Source organism: Neltuma alba, unplaced genomic scaffold (genome assembly GCF_004799145.2).
Source record: "Neltuma alba isolate B1F8T4 unplaced genomic scaffold, ASM479914v2 tig00005191_pilon, whole genome shotgun sequence".
NCBI classification, from domain to species: Eukaryota; Viridiplantae; Streptophyta; class Magnoliopsida; order Fabales; family Fabaceae; genus Neltuma; species Neltuma alba.
This window is the reverse complement of record NW_021634011.1, coordinates 36,362-48,656: the sequence shown is the minus strand read 5'-3', so window position 1 is coordinate 48,656 and position 12,295 is coordinate 36,362. Positions and strand designations below refer to the sequence as shown.

General features: G+C 30.1%; 1 protein-coding gene and 1 long non-coding RNA gene across 2 annotated transcripts; both read left to right on the top strand.

The window, feature by feature from the left end:
• The first annotated feature begins 7,397 nt into the window (after nt 1-7,397).
• Nucleotides 7,398-10,029, top strand: LOC114747026 (receptor-like protein EIX2). Its single transcript, XM_028935314.1, has 2 exons — nt 7,398-9,932; nt 10,012-10,029. The coding sequence occupies exons 1-2, from the start codon at nt 7,398-7,400 to the stop codon at nt 10,027-10,029; spliced, it is 2,553 nt and encodes an 850-aa protein (XP_028791147.1).
• Nucleotides 10,030-10,056: 27 nt separating this feature from the next.
• Nucleotides 10,057-10,558, top strand: LOC114747035 (uncharacterized). The gene is made up of 2 exons (XR_003740336.1): nt 10,057-10,145; nt 10,242-10,558. It is a non-coding gene; the product is annotated as an uncharacterized LOC114747035 (long non-coding RNA).
• The last annotated feature ends 1,737 nt before the right edge of the window (nt 10,559-12,295 follow it).

The following is a 12,295-nucleotide window of genomic DNA, read 5'->3' as shown; positions in this document are numbered from 1 at the left end:
TTGGAATTGATATTAAAAATAAAATAAAATAAACTTGTAGGTGAGATTGGGGAACACTATTTCGTTCTATGGTATTCCTCAATCTTATCTATACTGGTTTACTCAATTCCAAATAACAAGTAATTACTCATATTAAATACTCTTTTAATGAGTTTTCTTGATTCTAATTCTAATACTCTCATCTCATTCTCAATATTTCGTATCAAATGGGTCCACAATTTTCTTGTATATTACTTGGGATTGACTATCATAGTAAAGCCTCTTGAAATGGGAAAACCATATTGTAGGTACCTATACTTTCTCTCAATTTTTAATTTGGTACCTATGTGTTTTTTTCCCTTTAATAAAACATTTAATTTTATCTTTTTAACAACATTAGCTCTTATAACTTTGTTCTATTGATATTTTTAGTCTCTAAATAAGGATTAATGATGTTTATAGAGCAAAATTAAAGATTTAGTTAAGAACAAAAAACACATAGGTACCAAATTGAAAATTGAGAGAAAGTATAAGTACCTCCAATATGGTTTTCCCTCTTGAAATCAAAACCAATCAAACTATCATGAAAATTAAAAGAAAACAAAAACCATCCTCTTAAAAAGAGAAGGCTACGTAAATTAATGAGAGTCATGATACTCCATCGACGCCAATTCTTTTGATAAAACATTATTACCTATGGGATCTTGCTCTCATATCAATTTTGTGGCTGCTTATCAAACCAGTATCTTGACTTGGAATAAGAAGAGCCTTTTCAATTGTACGTAATGGAAATATAGCTACACGTATAAGGCACAAGGGGTATTATAACTGATTGTAAATTTCTTCTATCTCTGTTTAGGTAAGCTAGGTATAATTGTTGGCACAGAAAAAAAAAGAAAGAAGGAAAGTTAGCTAGGCACAATTAACTTCATGTACTATCTAATAAAAAATGACTTCTTTAACATAAATTATTATCAAATAATTAGAAATTTCATATCTATTTGGAAGGGAAGGAAATAGGAACAAACAGACTAGAAGTGGACATAATCTCAGTGTTTTTTTTTTTTGCCTTTTATTAAAACGCAATCTTGAATGCAAGCAGTCAAATAATGGTTTCTTTTTCTTTTTTTTAACGACAAAAACAACAGTGAAGAAGCCGGCTCTATGATCAAGTGGACACAAATCAAGCCAGGATATGTTGTGTTTGGATTATTGGGTTTTTGAATTTGGGTGGAATTCATTATTTTGGTAGCTAGATTCAAATTTCATTGATTTGAATTTCATCTAAATTCAAACAAAATTTTATTATTAGAATTTTTAGAATTTTAAATACTCAATTTAACCTGGCTATTTTTCCCCGATCAGCCTAACCAAGCTATTTCAAATCTAAGGAAAAACTAGAGATTTTAAACATATGAACATGTTTAAGTATATGGATTTTAGAATTTTATTTTTCCAATAAAGAACATTTTATAAAATGAAGGGATTAAAATAAAAATTTGTACAAAATTAAAAGATTAAAAGTATACTTCTATCAAAATATTTTGATATTCCTAATATGACAGTATACCATAAAAGATAACATTATTGATTCGAATTGTATACACAGAAGGATTATACACTTGGTTAAAAAAATAGAAGGGTTATAATGACATTTCATCACTTCGATAGCATCTATAAAATTTTTCGGACTGGAAGACTTTGATAATTGCTTGGGCTCTATTGTTCTAATTCCAAAAAGGGTAGGTCCCCCGCAGGCCCACACAGAGAACCATTCATAAAGTAATTACAGAATATTTTTTTTAAAAAAAAGAGAAAATATGAAAAAAGAATATTTCTTAAAGTTTAGAATTTCAAATCACAAATTGCTATAAAAATATATTGTTATTTACTTTTCAAATATAGTCAATTACTATTAAAGTGTAGTAAACAAGATTGATGTGAAATTTTAAAATTAGTACTATCTCTGGTCCTTAATATGAGAGTTATTTTAACTTTTATTTTGATCCTAAATATAAAACTCAAATCCACCTTTTTTTTATTTATTCATTTTTTTCAAAATGGTTCTTATAATAATAGTAGTACTAGCCAATACACTTGATTAATAAGGATATTTTATAAAAGACAATGCCTATTTATTACAAATAACTAACTTAAACTAGTTTTATTAATAGACTAAAAATGAGTAAACTATCTCTTATATTAAGGATTTTTTTACAGATATTTCCTAAAAAATCATGTAGAGTGTGCTTGATTATCATGGCCAATAGAAAAAAGTACACATTATGTACACATTATATATAGTCCAAACAAATCTGTGACTAATCAGTGCATCCTTCACTAGCACGCGTACAGATATGTGTGTGCGTGGGTGTTATATTATTATACATATTCCACAAAACTCGTTTTCTCATGAAACAATAATCAAGACTACTGTTACAGCACATAACAAATTATGTTTGAAACTCGGAAAAAAATATTGCGCGGTGGAGACAATATATTATTAAAGCCGTGTTTGATGACCCTCTAAAAAGAGGGGGCATCACGAAAAAGTTGATAATGAGATGAAATAATTTTAATAATGTCAGCATGATTTATATTTTTTTGCTATATTTTTAAAAGTATAAATGAAATCATCCTTATTTTTCATATAAATTTATTCTATTTAATTTGTATTCCAATTTCCAAACGTCATCTAATTTCGTGATGGCAATTGCATTGACAGATACAGAGAAAAACGGGTGGAGGAGACCAATAGTTATTGTGACTTTCATGAAATTGAGTTCTTCATGAAATAAGGATTATTCAATAGATAGGGCCTACCACTTGGAAATTTTCTTCATCCTTGTGCCCAGTCACCGTAGGCTCCTAATTAACATTATACTCCTTTACTCTTTAATATAAAATCTATTTAACTAATTTGATTAGATTAAAAAAGTTAGACAACTTAGTTAACTATAATAAATATAATATGTTTTTCCTCAAATATCTTAATCATCTTCATTATATCCTTCTCACCTTTTATACTTGATTTTAGTTGAGGGAATATCAATAGGAGTGATTTAAAAAAAATGATAGATATAATAAATAGGTCTTATATTTAGGATCAAAATCAACTATACAATTAGATCCTTTATTAAGGATAGGAGGAGTACTTCTTCTTTCTATTTTTAATATAAGAATTAGTTAACTAATTTTAGTAAATTAAGATAATTTATTAAGTTAGTTATTTGTAATAAATAAATATTATCTTTTTAAAAATATTTTTATTAATTATGTCTATTAATTAGAATTATTATTTAATGAAATTTTCAATACGTATAATTATTATAAAAATTATCTTAAAAAGTAAATAAATATAAGAGCACATCGTCCAAAGCTCATTGTCCTAAGCTCATTTCGTGGTAATCGCATTGATTGATACGGAGGAAAAGGCGTGGAGGAGACCAACATTTTTTGCGACTTTCATGAAATTGAGCTTTTCATGGAGCAAGGATTATTCAATAGACGGGGCCCACCGCTTGGAAATTTCTTTCTTCTTGCTTATGCTTGGTCAACGTAGGCTTCTAATTAACATTATACTTCTTCTTTCTATCCTCGATATAAAAATTAGTTAACTAATTTTTATAAATTAAAATAGTTTATTAAATTAGTTATTTGTAATAAATAAATATTTTTTAAAAATATTTTTGCTAGTTATGTCTATTAACTAGAACTAAAATTTGATGGAATCTTTGATATGTGTAACTATTATAAAGACTACCTTAAAAAAATAAATAAATATGAGAGATAAAATATATAATCCAAAATTCATTGTCCTAAACTCATTTTCCTGGTAATTGCATTGATAGCAATATTTTAAAAGCCGAACCAGACATTGAACCGAAAAGGTCAACAGGTCATAGTCCAAACGGTTGGATCAATCAGACCGATGGTCAGATCGGCAACCTAATAATTAAATAAAGATAATATTATATGTAAATAATACATGTATAAAAAATAAAATGTCACATAAATTTCTAAAAATAAGCCCAAAGAAATAAAATAAACATAGGATATTGGCAAGCATAACTAAATGAAAAAAAAAAAAAAGTCTTTCTTTTAGCTCTCTTTCATCTTTTTTGTATTGTCATCCAAGTAAAATAACGAAAAAGTTGATAACTTTAGATATGATATTTCATACTTCAATTCAGAATTTATAACAAAAGATAATAATTAAATATATATTTGTAATAACATATTTGCATTGAATGCTGAAAAGACTCACTTGATAGATACAGAGGAAAATGGGCGGAGGAAACCAATATTTTTTGCGACTTTCATGAAATTGAGCTCTTCATGAAATAAGGATTATTGAATAGATAGGGGCCACCACTTGAAAATTTCTTTCTTGAGCATTCCCTCCACACTACGGTCAAATGGGTCTGTGTATGTGGAATTAAGAGAAATAATTCCAGAGATAATTTACATATTCCACCAAACTCGTTTTCTCATGAAACGATAATCAAGACCGATACATCACATATACAATCTATCTCTGAAACTTGAAAGCTTCTCCTTCTAAAGCCTTTATTTCCACTGATCACGTGGCGGAAACGATACCATATAGTATTAAGGTCGTGTTTTGGTGTCATCCTGTGAATCACCCAAAAAAAAAGTTTTAAAATGTCAGAATGATTTACTTTTTCTTCCTTTTTTTGTTGCTATTTTTAAAGTTAGAAATGAAATATTTATTATTTTTCTTTTTTTTTTTGTCATTATTCACTCAACAGGAGAAACTTACGCACCTATTATACTTATAAAGGGTTAAATCCGCTATTTTTTGCTTAAGCATATGAATAATACTGTAGCACACCAAAAAAATATGCAAGTTTAAAACAGAAGTTTGAAAATTTATACAATACATTATATCGATCATAATAAAATTTGATTTCATGGCTGTTATATATTTACGTCACAATTTTATAAATTGCCACATATCCTTACTATAAGAGCAATTTAATTAATTTGAGTAGATTCGAAAAATTATTTAAGTTAGTTATTTATAATAAATATGAGTTGATTTTTCTAAAGTATCTATCTCTTTTAATCATGACTAACTTTGAATGGAAATCCCTCAACATGTATAATTAATATTGATACTTTAGAGAATGAATTACAAATTTTGAGAACAAAAGGCATTGTGGTCCTATATTTATAATCAAATTTAATTTCTAACTAACTCTTATATTAAAGACTAGAAGTAAGATATGGATATTCACGTTCATCTTTCCCTCTTTACAGAATTTTCATTTTCTTTTCAAATTTTGTGTCATTTATTTATAAAAATAAAATTGATTATTATTACGTTATTATTAATTTAATACAGTTTTATCGTTAATTTATTATATCTTTTATATTTTTATTTGTTTGAGTCTTATTTTAAATTATATCCATCTTTTTCGCTACAAATATTGGAATTTCGTAAGGGTCTATTTGTTCAGGCTAAATAAAAAAAATTGGAAAAGGTTACAAAAAGATCATAAAATGTGAGTAAAGAAGTTTTTTTTTTTTAATTTTTGTTTTTCATTTTTTTAACTTTCGAAAGGGTCTATTTTGTTCTGACCCAAAACGTTTTGAATGAAAATAATACCTATATATGTGTATACAATCATACTAGTACTAACTCCTTTTTGTTTTTATTATAAGAATTTACCATATGATTCATAATGTAACATGTTTGGTCCAAAGTATTAATTTTTTTCCACTTAGCATCTCTTATTGATTATAAAATTTCTTAACTAATTTACAAAACTCATCTAACAAATAATTTTTATTAAGAATTGGTTAACTAAACGTCATAAAAGGTATCATGGGAGCTTTATAGGCAATTGAGTAATTGACTAAACTCTTCTGTATCCTCCACTATCTGCATGAAAAGTCCCAAAAAATTAAAAAAGAGGGGGGGGGGGGAGCCCATTGCCCCAGTGCTATATGTGGTGTCTGTATTAGTGGAATTAGGAGAAATAATTCAAAAGATTGTTATACATATTCCACAAATTTTGTTTTCTCATAAATCGATAATGAACACTGTTCATCATATATGGTGGACACTGTATATTATTAAGTCCGTGTTAGGTATGGCGATCTCATAAAACAAGGGGGCATCACCAAAAAAAACAAGAAGAAGAAGAAGAAGGGAGATAAAATAGTTTTAATAATGTCAGCATGATTTGCATTTTTCGCTATTTTTTAAAAGGAGAAAAATAGATTATTCATTATTTTCATCTAATTTAATATCCTTTCATTTATCATTTCATATCTATCTAATTTGTATGCCAACGCCTAACTGCATTGATAGACACAGCAGTGGAAAAGGGTGGGCCGGGGAGATTAATATCTGTTGTGACTTTAACTAATAAAATAGAGCTCTTCATGAAATGACGAATATTTAATAGACAGTGCCCACCACTTGGAAATTTGACTACTTTAACACACCCAAAAACTTACACAATAAATCACTTTGTCACGATGAAAAGTTTGATAAATTATAAAATATATTATATCGTGATAAATTTGATTTCGTGGTTGTTATATATTTACGTCACATTTTTATATATTATATGGATAGCTACGTTCACTTTTCCTCTTTACAAATTTTTTTCTTTTCCAATTTCATATCATTTATATATTAAAATGTTTCAAAGTTTATCTTTATGATCAGTCGATGATGAGGAGAACCGATCAGGCCTGGAACTACAAGTACTAACTATTTAAGATTATTGTAATAACTAATAAATCCCGGTGAACCATCAACCTCTAATATTTAAATTAAGTTTTTATAAATAACGTTTCGGGATTGGAATCGCTTGAGTAAATAAAACTAACGAAATTCTAAGAACACAAGATTAAATAGTTCTTGCAATTAAGATATTTTCAAATCTTAAAATAAATATTTACCAACAAAAAATTAAAAAAAAATATTTATTTCAAGGCTATTTATGTTGTAATTAAAAATGTTTTATTAGAGTATTTTTGAAGCTTTTAGTGATATATACAAATTTTAAACACTATAAAATTACTTGTATTTTTTACTCCTAAAAAATCATCATAAGAGATGAGAGATTACTTACTTGGGAAGAGTAAAATAATTAATTTCCATTTTTAATTAAAGAGAGGCATTTTAGTCATTTGACAACATTCAAAAATCTTAAATTAAGCCTCATGGGCATGGCCTCATGAAGAATTTGTTAAAAGTATAAGTATATTTCAGCCATATTTATTGGAATTCTCCCAATTATCAAATGTACTATAATTTTTTATAATTAATTAATCAATCTGTGATTTCCATTCGCGACCAGGTTTATAAATAAGGAGGCCTTAGAGTTGCTTACCTCATGTACTTGTTTCAGTTTCACATTGTTGCATGAGCTGCAATAATGATGAGCGTGAGTTATCTAAACCTTGTGAAACTGCCGCAACCAATCATCATACTCATGATGCTGCACTTGCAGGCTGAGTTGTTCATGACAGGGTCATGTTGGAGAATGGGAGATGCCAACGCTAGTTGTCTGCACAAGGAAAGACGAGCTCTTCTCAGCATGAAGAATGCTTTTGTGGATGATTATGGTCGTCTGTCCTCATGGGGCTCTTCTCCAGATTGTTGCTATTGGAGTGGTGTTCTCTGTAATCCTCATACTGGCCACATTGAGATGCTTCATCTTTATGGTGGCATGTTGCCCTCGCAGCCTTTAAGAGGTGAGATTAGCCCATCATTGCTAGACTTGCACAACTTAAATTATTTGGATCTTAGTTACAACGATTTCAATGGGAGTCAAATCCCAAAATTTTTTGGTTCTCTCACCAAATTAAAACATCTCGATCTAGATTGGTCTTATTTTGGCGGTAAGATACCAATTGAACTTTGCAAGCTTTCAAACTTGCAGGTTCTAAATCTTTCCTCCAATATTTTAGTTGGTAGTATACCTTTTCATCTTGCCAACCTTTCAAGTCTGCAAGAGCTCCATCTAGACGGGAATTATTTAGTGGGCAATATTCCTAGCCAACTTGGTAATCTTTCGAGCTTGGAAATACTTTGGCTTGGTGACAATGATGGTTTGAAAATTGATGACAAGAGCTTGGTTGCCATTGGGTGGCTTTCCAATCTTCGGTCATTGACTTCACTTGATTTAAGCGATGTTTCGAATCTTAATTACTCTAACAACTTGTTTCCAATTATTGGAAGGCTTCCAAACCTGAAAGAGCTATGGCTTGTAAACTGTAGCTTGACAGACAATAATATTCTATCAACTCCTCCATCCCATTTGAATTTTTCTGCATCTCTCTTAACTCTTTCTCTCAAGGACAACAAGCTAACATCATCATTATTCCCTTGGCTGTTCAATCTAAGCTCTAATCTCACACACCTTTCTCTGTCCAATAATCACTTGGGTGGTCCCATTCCCATTGATTTTGGAAAAAACATGAACTCTTTAGGGACTCTTTACCTTCGTGATAATGAGCTAAATGGAACAATCAGTGACATCCATTTTGATAATCTCACCAAGTTAAAACGCTTGGACTTATCTAATAATTTCTTGACCCTCAAATTTAGCAGTGATTGGATTCCTCCATTTCAATTAAAGGGGTTATGGTTATGGCACTGTAAGTTGGGCCCCGGATTCCCTAGATGGCTTCGTAATCAAAATAATTTACAATCTTTATTTGTTTATGATGCTGGAATCAATGATTCTATACCAGAATGGTTCTGGAGGCTTGTAAAAGGAGCGCGTAGGCTTCAAATAGAATCAAGCAATCTCACAGGTGTAATTCCAGATCTGCCAATTGAATTTGATGTTTATGACATATCATTGGCTTCCAATCAAATTAGAGGCTCTGTTCCACCGTTCCTACTAAAGAGCCGAATTGTAGACATTTCAGAAAACCTAATTTCAAAATTTGTTCATTCATGTGGCAAGGGAAGGAGTGCAATTGTTGAAAATTTGGTAGCTTTAAATCTCTCAAGCAACAACTTATCAGGAAAACTTATTGCTTGTTGGGATCATTTCAAATCATTAAGGATTCTTGACTTATCCAATAATCAACTCTCAGGAAGGATTCCTAGCTCTATGGGGTCCTTAAGTCAACTTAAGCAGTTAGTTCTGCGAAACAATTGCCTCAGTGGTGGACTGCCTTCCTTTGAAAATGCAACTGAACTAGGAATGTTAGATTTGGAAAAAAATGACTTGTCAGGACCAATACCACCTTCATGGACAAGAGACAATCTAAAAGAGTTGGAAACCGTTAGCCTACGGATGAATAAATTAGATGGAAAGCTGCCCTTGCATCTATGTTATTTACCAAAGGCTAGGGTTTTGGATCTCTCTTTTAACAAGTTTACTGGACCAATACCAAGTTGCCTCAACAAGCTAGTTGCAATGGCTCAAAAATATGTTATGCATCATTTCAATTATTATATCAACCCCGTTGAGAACGGAGCAATTCAAGCAAATGAATTTTTTGATTGGAAGTTGCCTATGGTGTGGAAAGGAAGAGAATTGATGTACAATGACCGCTATGGGCTTATGAACATTGACCTCTCTCACAATCAATTGGAAGGGGAAATGCCAACAAGAATTGTGAAATTGGTTGAGTTGAGATTCCTGAATCTATCATCAAATAAGTTGGGTGGAAAAATCATTTCAAAGATAGGACAACTAAAATCTCTAGAAGCTCTGGATCTATCAAGAAATCATTTTGATGGAGAAATTCCTTCAAGTCTTGCTGAAATATCTTCCCTAAGCACTTTGGATTTGTCAAACAACAACTTGACAGGACAAATTCCAATAGGAACGCAATTGCAATCTTTTGAGCCCTTCAGCTATGAAGGAAACCCTTACCTTTGCGGGAGGCCGTTGGACAAGCTTTGTCCTTCTGAAGATCATCCACTAGGGAATGCAACACAAGCTACCCAAGTTGCTGATGAAGATGACACTTTCATGAAGGGATTCTACGCAAGCTTGGGCATGGGATTTGCTGCTGGATTTTGTATAGTGTTTGGATCATTGTTAGCTATTCGATCATGGAGGCATGCCTACTTCAATTTCACAGGCAAGTTGTCAGACTCTATTTATGTGGCATCAGTGCTTCTTGTGGCAAGATGGCGTAGGTGGCTTCACAATTAAAAGGTAATATTTTCTTAATTATGGTTGTTATCTATTAACAAAAGCTTTAGATTACTACTTTAGTTTTAATTGTTTTATTGCCCATTGTAATTATATCAGCTGGAGCTTGGCAGCTTAGGGTTTATCTTCAACAGCCCAAACAAAACTCTTTGTTATCAGATTCTGCGGCGAGTGTCATATAATAGTTTGTTCAAGTAGCCATATAGTGTGGTAGGAATCAATAGAAGGCAAGAAGAATAAGAAGGATGGCATCCAGACTTGTATTGCATCATCCTCTTTTGTTACTTCTTTTAGTTTTGGGATTACGTATTCTGTATTGGGGCTGTAATTTTATTGTAATCTTTATTGGCATGAGTCTGTTGGTAGGTTTATTGTGTTATGAATTTCATTATCATACTACCAATATTCAAAAATTATATTCAATTGTGACGGATTCATGAGCCCAAATCCGTAATGTAAAGCGTGCTGGGAAGTCTTTTGTTCTTAATCCCAAATCTGTAGCCCCGCGAACGGAGCGGGATGACCACGGCAATAAAGTAATTACAGAATCTTAAAATTAAAAGAATAAAAGTTCTGTAAAATGTGCTTTGATTATTAATTACTGGCTAATTAAAAAATAAGTGCACGTTTATAGTCCAAATAAACTTTTGGCTAAACAGTGCACTCTTCACTACGCACATATTGGGTGTCTGTACTAATGGAATTGAGTGGAATAATTTCAAAGAGTATTTACATATTTCACTTATTCTATTTATAAGGTACAGAAAAGATTTTATTCAGTTCTATTTTCAGGTTATATCATTTTAATATTTTCTTAAAAAATTTATATATTATCCCATATATTATTATTTTCTGAAAAAATTTATATATTAAATAAAAAATAAAGTTGAAGAATTATTAATTTCAAAACAGAGTTGACGAGATTTAAGTTTTTTTTTCAGGGAAAAATATATTTAAAAAACTACTTGTAAATATTGAAAAATAAAGGAGTATTCCGCAAATATCATCTAATTACTTGATGGTAATGATTCCGATAGAATACAGAAGAATGAGTGGAGGAGAACAATATCTGTTGTGACTTCAATATATTAATAAAATCGAGCTCTTCATGAAATGAGGAATATTTAATAGATAGTGCTCACCACTAGGATAGGAAATTTCTTCCTCCTCGTGCTCTGAGACGGTAGCTTCCCATTTAACGATATCTTTCACAGGGAAGCAAACACATTTTGGATTTTTATTTATTAAATTTTAATTCACATTAACTATATCCATCATTTTTACTACTTTAACGCACACAAAAACTTACAAAAATAAATCATTTGTAACATTGAAAAGAAGTTTGATAAATTGTAGAATACACTATATCGTAATAAATTTGATTTCGTAGCTGTTATAATTTTTACATCTTATATTGATATTTATGTTCAGTTTTCCTCTTTCCAATTTTTGTCGTTTCAAATTTTATATCATATATATAAATAAAACTAATTATATTTATTTAATACCTTTTTTGATTAAAACATGCTCGAAATTATAAGAATTCCCCCCACATTTGTAGGGAGTGATCTCTGTCTAACTTATTATTATTTCCATATTTTTGTTGTTGAATCTTATTAAATTCGTATCCATCTTTTTTGGCTGTGCAAACATCGGAATTTGGAATGGAATATGGACAAAGAAGACCTCGATTTTTGTTTTGCATTTTTTTAAAAACTTTCGAAGGGGTCTATTATGTTCTGACCCTAAATAAAACCCATTTGCAAATATCATATACTTCTTTTTTATAATAATGTATATAATATTGTCCTCAAAAATCAATTATCACTTGTATAAAATTATGAAATCAATTGTCATTAATTAACTCTTCATATTATAAGTAATAATTGACTTTTAATAACAATATTATATCACATTATCATCAAAAAATATTATTTCACAAGATATGTTAATATTAATTGTCATTATGTAACTTAAAATCACATTTTTCAAACTTATATTAGAAGATAAATTAACAAAGAAATTAGTAATGTTGACAACTATCGGGACTTACAACTATTACTGTTTACATTGACAACTCTATATTTCTAACATTTTTTCTGTACTAGGAACTAAAATGTCTTTTGACCTTTTTCATTATTGCAGTCAAGTCC